The 17955-nt window shown below is 41.8% G+C and overlaps 1 protein-coding gene across 1 annotated transcript; it reads left to right on the plus strand.

Annotated features, from left to right (window-relative positions):
- The first annotated feature begins 919 nt into the window (after positions 1-919).
- TSGA13 (testis specific 13) lies at positions 920-17850 on the plus strand. The gene is made up of 8 exons (XM_035254721.3): positions 920-1055; positions 2511-2684; positions 4222-4300; positions 6562-6633; positions 7849-8061; positions 13588-13730; positions 14640-14767; positions 17524-17850. Exons 2-8 carry the CDS (start codon positions 2662-2664, stop codon positions 17691-17693), a joined length of 828 nt encoding a protein of 275 aa, XP_035110612.3. The 5' UTR covers positions 920-1055; positions 2511-2661; the 3' UTR covers positions 17694-17850.
- The last annotated feature ends 105 nt before the right edge of the window (positions 17851-17955 follow it).

Genomic DNA, 17955 nt, shown 5'->3' on the forward strand with positions numbered 1-17955 from the left:
ATACTTCATTTTAGGATTTAGATCCTGTCTACTTCTCTTGTCTCACCTCTCACTACCCTTCCCCTGTGCTTCTTTCTCCTTCTTTCTCAAATGTCTCTTCTCTCATCACCTGGTTAATTCACACTCATCGTCCCCAGCTCAGTTTAGGCAATAGTTCTAAATCTCTCCCAGTCTCTTCTCAGTCTGGGTTAAGTCCCCTTCCTTTTTGCTTCCATGGTCCCCTAAACTTAGATCTAATTTGTCATTCCATTCTGCTGCAATCAACCGTTTGTCTCTCTTCCTGACTAAACTGTGAGCTCCTTAAGAAGCTCAAGAATTACATCTGATTTATATTTTGTTCTCATTGCCTAGGAGAGTGTCTATTATGTCATAAATGTTGAGCAAATATATTGAAATAAGCAAATGCTAGTTTTGAATGCATGAGATACAAAGCACTTGGAGGGGGGCACAAATATGTCTAAAATTTACATTTCCACTTTTAAGAGGCTCACAACTTAGGAGACAGACAAGACCCGCACATAAGCAAAGTGCAAATAGAACTACAAGTTACTATACAATGATATGTACAAAACCCAATGCCTATAGTCTGAAATTTGGGACTGTATTAATCTAGAAAGTCTTCTCTTTAGAGGAATGATCTGCATAGTAACCTAAAGAAAGAAGATTCAAATGGCTGAAGAGATGGGGACAGCATTTTAAGTATGAGGAATAAGAAAAAATGCTCACTGTGTTTGAAGAATGCAGTGAAAACATTGGCTTAGGTAGAGATAGATTAAGAAATGGTGAAGGTGTGTGTGTGTTGGGGGGGTATGTGTGTAAGTCATAAGCTGAAAAATATAAGACATTGGCAGATTTTATTTAAGCATGTCTGTCTTTGGCCTTTTCATTCTCTGTCTCCAACATAGAACACCTCAGCATTCTAGATTGCCTGTTCATCACAAATACCCTCTCCAGAATCCAGAAGAGAATAATTAAGATATTTTCAAAATGGAAAGTTCCCATGCCAAAGATTTTTGCCTTCCTCACCAAACTATGATTTCCTGATGTTCTTAAAGGTAGTGTACACCAGATTTTTCCATTCTTATTCTGAATGTAGTTTTTTTTGTGTCTGTGTGATTTGTTTCTCAGCCTGGGTTGCAGGCTAGCAGCCCAAGACATATACTGCCCCATTTGACAGCTCATTGTTATTTTAGTTTCAACATATACATAAACTGGACTTACAATTCTGGAAAAACTAAAGGTGAGAAAAGGGTAAAAAGCTTATTAGTCTATTTCCCTAGAAGGGAACTTTCAGGGCTTATCTCAGTCTTGTCATAAACTCTAGACAAGGCTGGGGCAGTGGCTCATGCCTGTAATCCCAGCACTTTGGGAGGCTGAGGCAGGTGAATCACAATGTCAAGAGATCAAGACCATCTTGGCCAACATAGTAAAACCCCGTCTCTACTAAGAATACAAAAAATTAGCCAGATCTGGCAGCTCTTGCCTGTAGTCTCAGCTACTCAGGAGGCTCAGGCAGGAGAATTGCTTGAGCCAGGGAGGCCGAGGCTGCAACGAGCCGAGATCGCGCCACAGCACTCCAGCCTGGCGACAGAGAGAAACTGTGTCTCAAAAATTAAATAAATAAAGAAATAAAATAATAGACAGTCATCTTTAGGATTTGTCTAACAATCAAGCTAGACATAAACCCTAAACTCTAATAATCCCTAAACCCTAAATACAAACAAACCTTAAACAATCACCTATCAATACTATCAACACAAATGCAGATCTTTCCACTAAACCTGTGGGCTTCATAGGAAATTGGGCTGATAGAGGTCTTTTCAAACTCTACTTAATTGTCAAGGTTCCTATAATGTGATTCTATGCTATCTACCTGCTTCTATTTCTTCCTACCTAACAACAACAAATAATCTTCCAATGAGACTACTTCATACACCATCCTTTGAGGTTCTGCTCAAGCTCCACATCCTTTAGGAAACATCTCCAAGGCTCATTGACCTTTCTTTTCTCTAAATGGCGGGTTCTACCTTATCAGCTTGTTCTATATCAAAAAGTATAGCAATCCCTCCACCTCCAGTATATACACACCCTTTCCCCAGCGTCTCAGGCCTAATCTATGGATGAGCATGGCTTTGTTGAGAGAAGAAAACTGAAAGATGGCTGCTTCTCCACCTTTTGCCTACTAAGGACACATGTGAATTAATTTTATTTCAGATCTCCTTATAGGTAAGTCTCATCACTATCATGGATTTAGAATGTCACCTTGAAATCATTTACTTAATACTTTCCATTTTGCAGATAAGGAAATTGAGAACCCAAGACATAAAGTGACTTACCTAATATATTAGCATGTATTTGTTGTTATTATTTTACATCAGATAATCACCTTCTCCCATCTCCCCTCATTTGTCAAATAAACTTAATTTCTAAGGGCAAGCATCAACATGTTGTCTTGTGCATTTTCGATGTTTTTAATAGCACTTACCAGTCTTTTCTTGTTTCCCATACAGGCTCAAGAATGGAGCTGAGCACACACTGTGTGCTAAGGAAAGAATATTTGGATTGAATTGAACCCCCTGCAGAACGTGGACTATTCAGAGACACTGAATTTGGCCTTGCATGAATACCTGCCTTGGGTTGGCCAATTAGTAGTCAACAGCAATGAGCCAAAAGAAACAAACCAAGTATGTAGTCTTGTTTGCCCAACTAAGTTATAAATACCACTTTATATTAACTTAGTGCATAGCCCACAGCACTTTGAATGGTGCTGGTCACAGAGTAGACCCTCATTAAACGCATTTTAATGGACTGTTTGTCCCTGGATCAAAACCAGATCTTGGTCTATATTTCATGCAACAATGAGAGGAACTTTTAGTCAAAAAGAAAGCACCACCTTGTTCCAGACATGCTGTGGTAAAGAAGCACTTTTCATATAGTTCTATGCCTTATTGGCCCTGAAGAAAAGTATCTGGGATTCTGTGCTTCCTTTTAGGTATCAAAGAATCATTCTGAAAATGCTACAATAAATATTATACTGTATTATTAATTATTACGTAACAATGCAATAAAACATATTAAAAGGGCACAAATTTTAAGATGTTAAGTTGGGATGAATTTTGGTCTTTTCATCATGGGTCACCTGCTCCACTTGGGACTGTTTTTAAGACCTCTGACCTGATTTAATAATGCAGTTGGTGGCCAGCAACAGTGGAATGTAGCCATCCTTGAATGGGATTTCACCATGAATTTGGGGATTATTTGTAGTACGCCATAGCCAGTTGACCTACAAACTACATAGCTTGGCTATTTCTACTTTTATTTTGGTCCTTATCCTGCTATCCTTATGTTTAAAGGAGAGAGGTCTAGTTGAGATAGTTACAGAATTCTTCTCACTCTGAGCTAATTTAGCCCCACAATGGAACTACCTCCAAGGGGGAAACAGGCGATTTCTCTTAGTCATTAACCAAACCTCACTGATGAGTATCTTACATTATATTCCATCAGCAAATGGTTTTAAAAGAATACCAAAGAATAGAATCTGCTCCACCCTACTTTTCCACAAAGAGAATTCGTATTAGGGTGAGGGACGGAAAAGTAAGTAAATGAGCAGTGAACAGAAATATTTGCCATTGAGGATTATTTTTTACCACCCCAGTTACAAGAAGAGAAGTCTTTAGAGATGTGGTTAGGAAGGTATGAGTGCTAATAATCCAAGCAAGGTCAACAAGAATTGGAAACTTAGTTGTGAGTTTCCATTAACGATATTCCTTCTCACAGATTCATTGGGCCAATCACTGGCAAGGTAGGGCAATTTCCGTGTGCAAAAAGAATAGGCAGGTAAGTATTCAAAATAGTAGATAGTTTTAAAGGGTATTGTGAGGTGCTAATTGCCCAAAATAATTTCCTTAAGCAGTCTATTAGAGCACTTCTGTGAATGATCTAAAATCCCTGTTTTAGAAGAAACCAACTCAATGGATGTCATTGAGTCATCCAAAAGGTCCCACTTGTTCAACTCTTCAAACTGAAGTCTTGCTTTTCCCTAGCATGCAGGCTGGATAATGAGTCCTTTTTTTTTTTTTTAAACTACATGTCAATTAGTGATCACCTTAATTGGACTTGTCTGAGTTAGGTTCCCAAACTCTGCTGAGGGAGACTGACAACATGCAGAAGGCTAGGTCTCTGAGCCAGAAAATGCAACTGGATGTTCTGCCTCTTTTTCAGGTTTCAAAATGTCAAACCAAAGACTTCAGAAAATAGCTCAGCTAAATGTGAGAAAGGAATGGTTGACAATGGTGAAGAGGTAAGGAGTGTTAGTAAGTGCTCAATGTTTAATCTTTCTTTGGAGTTGCTTAGTGTACCTAATAAGTTCGCTATCACAAACTTTCCTATTGAAAAGCAAAAAGGAGTAAAAATGTATACAGAAAACAAGGTTAACTTGTCAAATGTTATCAAAGAGAAACAGAGCACAAAAAAAGAAGGGACAGGACACATTAGCAACAAATCAGGGCATAAAATCCCGGAAGCAGAAACATATCTTAGGGAGTAAGAGCATGTCACACCCTAACTTATGCAGACTTTACAGCTACCTGTCGTAGCAAAACTCCGTTGGCTTTCTTGGTTGTTTTCCCATGTTTACCATATTCAAGTGAATTTTCCAGGCCAACTTTTATTTAATCAGCCGCAGATAGTACAATTCAACATGACAAAACTAAAAACACATTCCAATTTGGACAACCTTGTAGGTTTAGTCAACTGCTGGGGACTAATTTGGAACAGATATGCAATACTTCAGAAAACTTCAGGAGTAAAACATTTCACCATGGATTTTCCCCCTAAAGGTTTTTTTTTTTTTTTTTTTTTTTTTTTTTTTTTAAGTAAAAGAAAAGGTCTTCATACCTTTCTCCCAAATGAGTTTTTCCTAACTTCTATGATTCTAAATACGTCATACATTTCATTTTGGTGAAGCAGGTTTTTCATAATATGTTTCTGTTTTCAATAAATAGATTTCAGTATTCCACAAGGTGGTAAACATTAAATAGTTGAGTCTTTGGATCCATCCCACCATCCCATAGTGCATCCCATGCTCTCTAAAGGAATTCGTGGTGTGGCTTTGCTACGTTTCTTCCTGCTCCTTCTCCAACTGCCAAGAATTGTCAACTTCTGGCCTTTTCTTGCCGGAGCACAGCAGGGCCTCCTCTCAACTCACAGTTTCGTCCCATTCTGACTGCTTTCCTCGTCTCCATTAGCCCTCTTGCCTTATTCACTTTTAAGTGCATGCTCCCTTTCCTCTGTACCCACCTTACCATATCACCTCCTGATGGGGGAGGTATAGCAATCTTTAGAAATGCTGAGCCAGGCTGGGCATGATGGCTCACACCTGTAATCCCAGCACTTTGGTAGGCCAAAGCAGAGGATCACTTGAGCCCAGGAGTTAGTCAACACAGTGAGACCCCATCTCTACAAAAAATAAAAAATAATATCTGGGTGTGGTGGCGCATGCCTATAGACCCAGCTAGTCGGGAGGCTGAGGTGGGAGGATCACTTGAGCCTGGGAGTTCAAGGTGAGCTATGTTTGTGCCACTGCACTCCAGACTGGTGGACAGAGTAAGACCCTGTCTTAAAAAAAAAAAAAAAGAAAAGGAAAAAGAAATGCTGACCCAAACACAGATTTATGATGTACTCTTCTTTTCTTTTCTTTCTTTCTTTCTTTTTTTTTTTTTTTTTTTTTTGGATTTCTGGTTATGCCAAGCCAGAAGATGATTCAGAGCTTTTTATCTCCTTGTGTTCTTATCCCTTGATTCATCCTTAGACAGGGCTATGCAAGAGGAGAAGCAAGAACACTGGGTCAGCCAAAAGGGAATGGAAGAGGCTCAGCTCCTCTACTACCATATATGACACTCAAACCATCTGCTAACACCCAGGACTACCACCAGCAAAAAAAAAAAAAAACAAAGTGGTAGACAGAAGTGTTACCAAAATTCAATTATTTTTGCAACACTTCTGGAAGAACTGTTTACTGCAGAGATGTTCAAAATTGCAACATGCCCCGCTGCTTCTTTCTCTCTCTGTGAGTAGGTCGGCTCCCAGTTCAGTTGGCAGAGTTGGTCCTAGGGCCCCCTTGTGCCCACAACTTTAAGGTTAATGCCCTTTTGAGACTTGCTTTTCTGCTTAAAGATTTGTCCTCTATGTTGATTTCCACTTCATTTCACTCCTATCTCTATGGAAATGGCTTAAGAAAGAGGTGACTCCTTGGAGAGATTTGTCCCAATCTGAACCGATGCTGCCCTTGTCTACTTCCCTTCTAATGGCTTTTCCTGATGTATCATAAGGCTGGCCCCATTTCTACTGACACATGTCACAGTCAGGAGGTCTTAGAATCCAGGTTCCCTTGTTGAGGCCCTTGTTCCAGAAACCCAGAGTACAAAATATGAAGCACACTGTACTTCTCACTTAGTGTGAGGTAGAGACCAGTTCTCTGGAGAGACTAAGGTGAGGTAAGGAATGGAATACTGTTTAGCATCGGTGCGACTTCAAACCACTAACTTTGATTATCGTCTTTAGATTTTTGATGCAGTCGGGAGATCAAAATTTGTTCTAAAGAACCTTCGGCATTACACAGTGCATCCAAATTTGGTAGGTGGAAAAAGCGTTCCCCCAGGATCTCTAAGGGGAAGTTCCAGCAGTGGCGCAGATGCCCACTGTAGGTGTCCCTAATGCCTCCAAGTGTCCCCAGCTTCTGTGAGTGTGCATACTCTTGGGACAGGCAGGCAGAGCTGCAGCTAGGTTATGATGCCAGAGGCAGTGCTGAGAACTGGGGTGGCAAAGTGGGAGACGAAAACTGGGAAGAAAGTGGGTCCCCATAGCTGATTTTTTTAAGTGGAGAAAACATATTATAGTCAGAAAAAAATATATATTTATAATCCACTGTTTCCCTTTCACTTCCTTCCCCTCTAACCCTCTGCCTTTCTCCTATTGAGAGAAAAGCGAATGTAGTGGGACTGCCCCTTCTTCACCCATACCTTAAGTGACAGGCTGTCTTTCATGACTGCTTTTCCTTTTTAACATTGTGTTTGTGAATGCATGCTAATGTGGCTGTGCCTGGGAAATGTTTGTGTGTGGGAAGGCGTAAATATGGAAAGGTGTTGCCCTTGGCTGTGCCTACTCCTGAAGCACTCCCTGAGCAAGACTTGGTCCCTGGTAGTTTTCCCCCACCCCATACCTTAGAGAGAGTTGTAGAGACAAGGCCAATTAGGTTTAGCCACATAGAAATTTTTCTGCTTGTGCCACTATGTTGGAAGAATTAAATTACCTGACTCCTTTTACCATTGAAACCATTTTCAGGGGAATGCTTCAAGGGAAGAGAGGGACTGAGAGCTTCAGACAGTTTCTGATACACACATTTTAGGGCTGTGTGTGATGACTCACTCCTGTTATTTCAGTACTTTGGGAGGCTGAGACGGGTATCGCTTGAGCCCAGGAGTTTGAGACCAGCCTGGGCAACATGGCAAAACTCTCATCTCTACAAAACAAAAACAAAAAAACCCACAAAAAAATCAGCTGGGTAGGGTGGCATGTACCTGTAATCCCAGCTACTTAGGAGGTGAGGCAGGAGAATCACTTGAGCCTGGGAGGTCTAGGTTGCAGTGAGTCGTGCTCATGCCACTGCACTCCAGCCTGGGCTCCAGAGTGAGAGTCCATCTCAAAAAAACAAAAAACCCCAGAAATTTTGCAGCAAGTTTGTCCAGCTTCTGTTCTTACCCCACAGAGGCAAAGTATTAGCCAGATGATTTGTTAACCTGCTGTTGACCTAATCTCTTTTCCTCTCTGGAAACCTTTCTGTCTGCTCAGGCCCAGTACTACAAGCCTTTGAAGGCAAATGCACTACAGCAATTCCTGGCTCAAAACAAGAAAACCACAAGCTTCATGTTAAAAGTAACAGAGTATGACCAGGATAAGACCTTACTGATTATGACCAACAACCCACCTCCCTGCTCAATCACCCAGCAAGACAAGGAGAGTGCATCAAAATACTTTTCCAAGGAGTTACTGCGCAAGATCATGGTAAGCAGAAGTCTCCTGGCACCCGAAATGTGTACCCTGGAGAATTAGGAGTCAGCTTTGAGAAGGAGGCTAACTTAACATGGAGAATGGTACTCAGGAAACTACCTCTTCCTTTTTTTGTTGTTTGTTTGAGACAGGGTCTCACTCTGTCACCCAGGCCAGACTGCAGTGGCACAATCCTGGCTCACTGCAGCCTTGACCTCTTGGGCTCAAACAATCTTCCCATCTCAACCTCCTGAGTAGCTGGAACTACAGGTGTGCACCACCATGCCCGATTAAATTTTTTAAAAATTGTTTTTGTAGAGGCGGGGGTCTCACTGTATTGCCCAGGCTGGTCTTGAACTCATGGCTCAAGTGATTCTCCAGAATCACTTGATGGGATTATAGGTATGAACCATTGCACTTGGCCTATCTCTTCCTTCTTATTCCTGGTCGTATGCTTCACAAAACAGCATCTGGAGAACCTGGGAATCAGAATTCAATAAACTTGGGCATTGAAACTTCATTGTAGGGAGAAAATGGGGTCTTCATTGGACAGTGCTCCTCTTTGACCAAAGATAATTAATTTGTAACTAACAAAGGGTAGACTGGCCACTGACTTTCTAGTTGAGAACAAAGTAGTAAAAGATGAGTCAGGAAATGAGGACTAAAAACAGCTGTAATATCTAAATGGGAAAGGAGTAAAGGATAATGCTTTAATACACGTTGCTTTTGGGTTTCAGAAGAGGGAATTTACCATCACACTAGCCAAACCTTTGAAACTCCTTTATAGACTAAAGAAGTTCAAATTCTACTCAATAAGCAATTGCTGAGCATACAATAAGCTAAAAACCAGAATATAAAGATGATTACAGGACAGTCTCTATCTTGAAGGAACCTGGAGTCTAATAGGAGAGAGATCAATAAATGAGATATGTAAAAGTAATAGAAGAATATACAAGATACAGAAGTAATGCAGGATACAGTATTTCTTTTGGGGAAAAGACAGTGAGTAGGGAAGTGACCCATGACAAAAGAACAGGAAAATATCAAATCTGAAGAAAGTCCAAAGGAATGGAGACATGGGAAAATGAGGTGCATTCAGGAAGATGTAATTGAATAAATGGCAGGGTGAGGCATGGTGGCTCACGCCTGTAATCCTAGCACTTTGGGAGGCCGAGGCAGGCAGATCATTCAAGGTCAGGAGTTCGAGACCAGCTTAGCCAACATGGTGAAATCCCATCTCCACTGAAAATACAAAAATTAGCCCCGCATGGTGGTGCATGCCTGTAGTCCCAGCTACTCAGGAGGCTGAGGGAGGAGAACTGCTGGAACCTAGGAGGTGGAGGTTGCAGCGAGATGAGATAGTGCCACTGTACTCCAGCCTGGGCAACAGGGCAAGACTCCACCTCAAAAAAAAAAAAAAAAAAAGGAGTAAATGGCAGGAGACAAAAGGATGCAATCAAATTTGCACTTTAGGAAGACTATTTTGGAGGTTGAAGAAATGTGCATTAGTAGTTGTGGAAGAGACAAACCCGAGAAAGATGTTATGATGTTACAGTAGTCAAGGTGAGAGATACTGAAGACTTGAACTAAATCATTAGCATAGGAAGTAGAGAAAATTGAATTATTAAGAGATATTTAAGAATCAAAATCTAAAAAGGTCTTGACAGCCTTGAGAGCAAGTCTAATTTAACAAGAACAAATTAAATCAATGAGTTAAGTGAAAATGCAAACAAAGGATTCTAGTAGAAAGTTGATGCTGGGTGTGGAATTACCCAAGTGAGACCCTTATACTAAAATGTGGTGAATTTGGAGTTAGTGTTTCCTTAGTTGCTAGATGGATGGCAGTGAGAGATACCCTCCAAGAGGAAGATGAAATGCTGATATCCAATAATATATACTAACAAAGGAGTTAATGAATTTACTGCCTGTGGTCTTTTGGGTCTCAGAATTTGTGCCCTTTGAAGGTAAGCTCAGTTGGTAGTTTCCCATGGCAGTGGGTGGACCATACATTGAGAAAGGGATGAATGCCAGGCCAGGACTGCCCTGCTTCTTGTGCAGAAGGAAATACAAAGCTATCATATAAACTGGGTACAGGAAGAGCTTTCTTCCAATAGCCTGCCTACTTCGTGAACCCTCCGGTTCAAGTGCAGAGCCTAATCATATTGATGAGCAAACTGTAGTACCGTCAAATTGTATTAATGGAAAGAGTTAGGCTCCAAGTTGTATTAACAAACAGAGTTAAGGCTCCAAGTTGTATTAATGGACAGGATTAAGGCTCAAAGTCTGGCACAATGGTTATTTTATGGGGCTATCCAACTGGAACCAGCCCAATAAGATGGAAACATCTGATATCTACAATGCCTCTTTAATATTCATGCAGCATCCTTTCCTTCCCTTGCTGGACAAGTGTGATAATCTTTTGTAAATCTAGGATCATATGTAAGAAAAGCATTCTTTGCTATACCTGGGCATGCATCCAAAAACAGCATGAGTTCTAGTAGGCAAGTTGTGGAATGTACTAAATACATCTATTACAGTGATTGTTATACTAACAGCCTCTCTAAGTGAAACAGACCCTACCACAGTCTCCTGAGTAAGGCAATGTCCTAAGAGATTCTATTTTGTACAATACGGCCCTGTCCCCACTCCTAGCTAAGACCAGAGGAGGATATCAGACCAAGCAAAGCAAAATTCATAGGTTGGGTAGTGACCTGTGATGTGGATTGGTACCCTAAAACCAAAACAGGCTGGGCATGGTGGCTCATGCCTGTAATCCCAGCACTTTGGGAGGCTGAGGCAGGCGGATCACAAGGTCAGGCGATTGAGACCATCCTGGCCAACGTGGTGTAACCTCATCTCTACTAAAAATACAAAAATTAGCTGGGTGTGGTGGTGCATACCTGTAGTCCCAGCTACTCGGGAGGCTGAGGAAGGAGAATCATTTTAACCCAGGAGGTGGAGGTTGCAGTGTGCCAAGATTGTGCCACTGCCTGGCGGAGGAGCGAGACTTTGTCTCAAAGAAAAAAAAAAAACACCCAAATCAAAACAAAAACCAACCAACCTACCAACACCCAGAATCCCTGAGCTAATCAGATTCTTGTTTCCAGGTCTCTTAACTGAGAAATGAAAGATTGAAGTAGTAGGAATGAAAGCTAAAAGGACATAGAGTGGGGCTATAAAGGACTCAAACCCTGAGGAAGAAAGATAGTGAGGAAGCTGTGAAGTAGAGTATGGGAAGGCTGAAGTTACAGGGAAGTAGGAAGTAGAAGTGAATAAGCAGAAGCTATAGGTAGAAGAAACCCATATATGTATGGAATAAAGGTGAGGAGTGAACAAGGTAGAGGGAGGAGAAGGAAGCAGATAGGAAGAAAATAGGAGAAACATGTGAGTAATATGTTTGCGTTAAGACAGTGGTCCTTCCCTAGTTCCATCTTGGATTCCAAATACCTTTCCAGTTACTGTTTTTCTGCTATAAGGTCCAGCTCTGCTAAGTTTTTGCTCTTCTTATGGCTGGATAGTTATCTATATCTTAGTTTCTAGGCACATGTGCTTGTACAGTAAAACACCTATTATTTAAGATGACTCAAATGGGTTTCTTTTCCTTAAAATAATTAGGTTGGTGCAAAAGTAACTGCAGCTTTTGCCATTATAATTGCGAAACTGCCATTAGTTTTATACCAGCCTAATAGAAAAGCTTAAAGAGAATAAGTTCAGAATTGAAAAGACATGGTTCAGAAACAGCAAGTGTTAAAGACAAAAAGGCTTTATGATTCTGATAGCAAAAGCTCAATATGTTAGTTTGGTCATTTATTCATTCAACAAATGTTTATTGAACACCTACTAAGTGCCAGGCATTATTGGGGATGCTTGGGATATATTAATGACTAAGACCAATTCGTTGCTCTAATGAAGCTAAATTCTAGTGACTTAGACCATAAACAACTAAATCATCACACAGATAACGTATAATGTGATAAATGCCATGACAAAGCAAGATAAGGAGATGGAATGTGATGAATGTCAGTGGCAATGTAAGTGCCATTAAGAAGGCTCTCAGAATTGATGACTCTTCGCTGTTGTTTTTCTTTTTTTTTTTGAGACGGAGTCTCACTCTGTCACCTAGGCTGGAGTTCAGAGTCGCAATCGTGGCTTACTGCAACCTCCAGATCCCAGGTTCAAGCGGTTCTCCTGCCTCACCCTCCTGAGTAGCTGGACTACAGGAGCCTGCCACCAGATCAGGCTAATACTTTTGTATTTTTAGTAGAGATGGGGTTTCACCATGTTGTCAGACTGGTCTCGAACTTCTGACCTCAAATGATCCACCGCCTCAGCTTCCCAAAGTGCTGGGATTATAGGAGTGAGCCACCACATCCAGCTAACTTTTGAACAGACACTTTCATGGGGTCAGGGTATCTATGCCATGCAATTATTATACCCAACATATTGTTTTCGTTTCAGATTGCCACACATTAGGACATGAATTGTAGCTTTCTCAAATTAGATTAAAAAAAAAAGAAAAGGAACCCAAAGGCATGTCATAGGAAGAAAAGTTCAGGACATTGGCAATGTTTAGCCTAGAAAAAACAGAGCTTAGGAGGAATGTGATGGATTTCTTCAAAATGTTTAAGGACTTTGAGGAAGAAAGGCTAGATTTGTTCTGTCTGGACTACAGGGTAAAGGTTACAGGGAGAAATCTAATGGCTGATCAAAGATGAAATCTTTTTCTTTTTTTAGGTATAGAAACATTGACCACTTGATAGTGAGATTATGGAGAGGCTGAGTGTCAGATAAACAGAATGGATGACTTAGGTCAAGAGATCGAGACCATCCTGGTCAACATGGTGAAACCCTGTCTCTACTAAAAATACAAAAAATTAGCGGGGCATGGTGGCGCGTGCCTGTAATCCCAGCGACTCAGGAGGCTGAGGCAGGAGAATTGCCTGAACCCAGGAGGCGGAGGTTGCGGTAAGCTGAGATCATGCCATTGCACTCCAGCCTGGGTAACAAGAGTGAAACTCCGTCTCAAAAAAAAAAAAAAAGATTCTTTCTGAAAGACTTTGATTCCATGACCTTTAGGAACGATGTAATTGTTAACTCACAACATCCCATTCCATGGCCTTCTCATTAAGGAGAACGGAATGTGGAGGAGGCAGTCATCTTCAAGAAAAGAAGGTAGAGTCCTATTGATCTATTTCCCAATTTATTGTCAAATGTTTAGTTTCCCAAGGAGTTCACTGGTTGAATCCTTCCCCAGGCTAGGTAACTTTCTCTGCCATTCACTTCCAAGGTCCAGTAAGTAAATTTAGTCACTTAGGAAACTGACCAGGCTTTGGACAAGAACACCAAATGTAGTGTGTTTTCCCTTCCAGGGAACTGCTTTCTTTGATTCTGGTTTCTGAGTTCCTATGTCCCCCTCTGACAGGTTTTCTTGCATCATTGTAAGGGAATTAGAACTTAGTCTAGGAATTTGGTCCAGCCTTTAAATCCCCAGGGACTCAGCTTACTATCTCTCACTCTTTTTTTCCTTTTGTTTCCCTACAGGAAAGTCATCATCAGCACAAACCCACTGAGAACCCCTGGCTGCCCTTGATGCCTCAGAAAAAAAAATTAAGATCTAAGCTGAGACCAATCTTCCCTTTGATACTGTCGGACGATCCTACATCCACGCGAGAACAATGGTTTAGGTGAAGTCTTCCTTCTTCTTGTACTAGCTTTCTTTCCTGTCTTTTCCCTGTTCATGTTACTGGTTCTTTGCTGCAAAATTTAAGGACATATTTTTTGGTTGTACACCGATAATAAGACACGACTTCCCTACATGACCCTAACCTCATTTACACTCTAATGAAAGAGAAACAGTCATGCAAAACTAAGGTTTTCCATTGGCAATGGTTTCATGATTGAAGGGAAATATTCCAAGGTCTGTGCTTTGAAGAAACAGAAAAAAAAAAGAAGTAGCCTCACTGCAAGTTAGGCGCTATAGCATCGGAATAATGTCTTATGAGAACATGTTATACAAAAGTGGTTTTATTTGAAACTACTTACAAGAGCAGCCTACGTGTAGTTTAGAGAGGAGAGAGAAGATTCTGGAGTTCCCCCAAAGGTTTACAGTGCTAAGTTCAGAAACATCCCTTGCCGTGGAACAATACTCCTGCTTGGCACCAATCAACAGCCTCCTGTCATTGCCTTGTCCTCTCTGAGAATGTAGCTAACTTTGAAGTGAATGGTGGGGCTGGGTGTGATGGCTCATGCCTATAATCTCAGCACTTTGGGAGGTCAAGGTGGGCAGATCAGTTGAGGTCAGGAGTTTGAGACCAGCCTGGCTAATATAGTGAAATCCTGTCTCTACTAAAAATACAAAAATTAGCTGGGTATGGTGGCAAGTACCTGTAATCCCAGCTACTTGGAAGGCTTAGGCAGGAGAATCACTTGAACCTAGGAGGTAGAGGTTGCAGTGAGCTAAGATCATGCCACTGCACTCCAGTTTGGGTGATTGAATGAGATTCTTTTCTCAAAATAAATCAATAAAATAAAGTAAATGGTTTCATGCATCCCCTGCCCTAGCATCTACTAAAAAAAGAACTTTCTTTGTTAAGGTTTTCCACCGACAATGATTTCAAGAGCGAAGGGAAGTATTCAAAAATCTACGCTTTGAGGACACAGAAAAAAATGTACCCTCAGCTCACCTTTGCTCCAGTCTGTGAGAGAGAGATGAGGAAAGATGGTAAGCTCCTCTCTTCCAAAGCAAAGGCTTACTGGACTGAGATGTGGGCTAGAGCTAAAATCCATGAGGATTCTAGATGTGGCCAACTGGCTTCTCTCGTGGTTGTGGAAACTATTTCTCCCTATAGCATGGAAGCTAATAACAAATAGAGGCTCAGGAGGTACAAAGCTTTGCACTCTGTTTAAATCCTCAAATTTCAAGAAAGCTCTAGCAGTGTTTCCTAAGCTACATCACCTACCACTTTAAGAGTTTTTGCCATATTGATGTATTATTTGCTCTATTATTTACTTAGCATTTTTCTTCAAAAGGCTTTTAAAAAATTCTTGTCCTAATTAATACTATAGCATTGACATCATGGTTTTGATGTACAAATTATACGTTTTTCTGAAACACTTAAGTCAAATTTATAACAATTAAATTTTAAAATGTTTATCTACGTACCACCTAGAACCACCCAGTGGTATGCATATTATACTTTGAGGAAAAACTGCTCTAAATGGGCCAAAGGATAAGTCTGTGTGTCTTAGAGGTACAAAAAGTCTCTGGGATTGGGGTAGGGGATCGTGAGGGGCTTGGAATAGGGTTGCATGGCAGAGGGTACAATGAGAATCCTCCTCACATATTACCCTTTATTTAACATATTTCTAGGGTTCCTACTAGTGTTAGACCCTTATCAAGCACCAATAATAGTATTTTCAATATGTGAAAGAGATGAAACATATCGTAAAAATCCTTGAGAGGCTGGGTATGTCTGTAATCCCTGCAGTTTGGGAGGCTGAGGCTGGAGGATTGCTGGAGGCCAGGAGCTTGACACTAGCCTGGGCAATATAGTGAGACCCTGTCTCTACAAAAAATAATGTTAAAAAATTAACAGGGTGTGGTGGCATGTCTCTGTAGTGTGAGCTACTTGAGAGGGCTTGCAGAAGAAAGGTCGCTTGAGCCTAGGAGTTCAAGGCTGCAGTTAGCTGTGACTGTGCCACTGCACTCCAGCCTGGGTAACAGAGTGAGACCCTGTCTGAAAAACAAACAAATGGCCAGGTGTGGTGGCTCATGCCTGTAATCCTAGCACTTTGGGAGGCCAAGATGGGTGGATCATGAGGTCAGGAGATTGAGACCATCCTGGCTAACATGGTGAAATCCTGTCTCTACTAAAAATACAAAAAAAAATTAGCCAGGCATGGTGGTGTGCGGCTGTTATCCCATATATTTGGGAGGCCGAGGGAGGAGAATCACTTGCACCCAGGAGATGGATGTTGCAGTGAGCCGAGATCGCGCCACTACATTCCAGCCTGGGCGACAGGGGGAGACTCGGTCTCAAACAAACAAACAACAATAACAAAACCAAAAATACCACAATGCCTTAAATATTTAAAAAAGAGTTTGGGCTTTATACAGTAGGCAGTTTGGACCCACTGAAGAATTTCAGAGCACTGAGCACACATTTGTGTATTAGATATATAATTGGTGGGTACTCAGACTTCACCAGCCCATGGTTTTAAGATAAGGTCCATTTCTCCTACTGGGTTTCTCTCCTCAAGCAATTTCTAAAACTCACTAAAGTCTCCTTGCCTGTCCCACAGAGCCATCGTAGTGATTGCTCAACCACTTTGCCAGCTATCCTCAGTTGAAATAGTCCTGATACCAGAGGCCTGGGGTCCGTAACATACCATCCCTTAAATGGCTTCTTCAGGCTTCTCTGCTCCTGCAATACCTATTTGCCACCACATCCCACTCCACTTCCACCTCCTGTTGCTCTTAACTCCCTAAATACTGTACAGCGAAAAACAACCTGCGGTATTAAACAAAACTTCAGAGATACAGAAAAACTGAGTAACAGCAGAGAATGATTTATCTTGCTGTACCAGGGGCTAGTCTTAGGGTCAGCCTCAAATCTGAACTCAGGTCCTTCTACTTCCCAGCAGGTCTCCAGGGCATTACCCATTTTTGGGAATCTCTCAGCCTATCTACGCTGTCTTTGCCTAGGTTCCCAGTACCCTTGGGCCAAGGAAGAGGAAGAGGATGTTTCCTTCCCCAAAGCCTGTTCATTCTCACCCTCAGAATAAATCAGTGCAGACTCCTATTTCCTTCAAGGAAAACGCCACCTATGAAGTATGACTTGAACTTTATAAGCCACATAAAGCAAACATAATAGTTAATAGTACATTTAGTCAAGTCAGAGTTAAATCTTAAATGATACCATATGCAGGATATCAACAGTTCATCCTAAACCTATATTTAAGGGAAATATTTTTTCTAGGATGTAGACTGTAATCTAAGTTAGAATTTCTCTAATTTTGCAGGGGCACGAACCTGTTGAATATAGACCTAATTTACATTTCTAAACAGTAATGCCATTGAAGCCAAAGGCAGGCAGTTTCTTAGCCACACTCTTAGACAAGAGAACAGAAAGCCGGATACACTCTGAGAAAAAGAGGAACATGAATTACAAATGAATGCACGCTAACTCAGCAAGAGTTAATCTTAAGTGTCAATATGGTTTCAGATGGAATCATTGAAAGAAGCAGGATTGAACAAGGGCTCTAAACTGGCAGTGTGTTTTACAATGGATTTTGATAAAATGAAGGAATCCAAAATCATAAAGTAGGTAGGGAGTGGTAGTCCACAGTCCAAAATCTACCCTCTTTTAAAGACCAGCCTCTGGTCCCTCCAAGTGGTCTCCTTCACGTCTCACACTAAGCATCCTTCGAGTACTTTTGAAAAGCCACATTCACCAGAGTGCCTGTGCTTTGTCGTAGCTTCCAAGAAGTTAGCGAGTGAAAGGCTGATTTCCAAGGCGATTCGGGAACCACTGACACTCGCATCGCTCCTGGAAGAGATGCCCACCAGAACCGCGCCCGGGGAGGGCGCCTTCCGCAACGGGAGGGCTCCGCTGTGCATGATCAAAAAGGCCACGGTCACCGGGTGAACACAGACCCCTCAGGCCTCCCGCCTCGCTCTTCTGAGACTGAAGGGTCCGCATGAAAGTCGCCAATGAAATAAAACCACATTCCTGCTGCCGCCGGCGTGGGCTCCCGGGTCGTTGGCCAGGCGGATCGCGCCGAAGCCTTGGCCAGGCCGTGCATGGAGGAGAGGGGGTGGCTGCGTCCCGAGGGAGCCGAGGGCGGCAGGGGAGGGCGGGCCTTGGCCCCGAGTGACGGCGCGGCGGCCCAACCGGCGTGAGAGCGCGG

This window comes from Callithrix jacchus, chromosome 11, assembly GCF_049354715.1.
Source record: "Callithrix jacchus isolate 240 chromosome 11, calJac240_pri, whole genome shotgun sequence".
Classification (NCBI taxonomy): Eukaryota; Metazoa; Chordata; class Mammalia; order Primates; family Cebidae; genus Callithrix; species Callithrix jacchus.

Bases quoted from the DNA above. Each gene is read 5' to 3' on its own strand.
- TSGA13 (XM_035254721.3), top strand. From the start codon at position 2,662: ATGAGCCAAAAGAAACAAACCAA. The intron at 6,634-7,848 runs GTAGGTGGAAAA...CTGTCTGCTCAG, and splicing joins ACACAGTGCATCCAAATTTG to GCCCAGTACTACAAGCCTTT. The intron at 8,062-13,587 runs GTAAGCAGAAGT...GTTTCCCTACAG, and splicing joins AGTTACTGCGCAAGATCATG to GAAAGTCATCATCAGCACAA.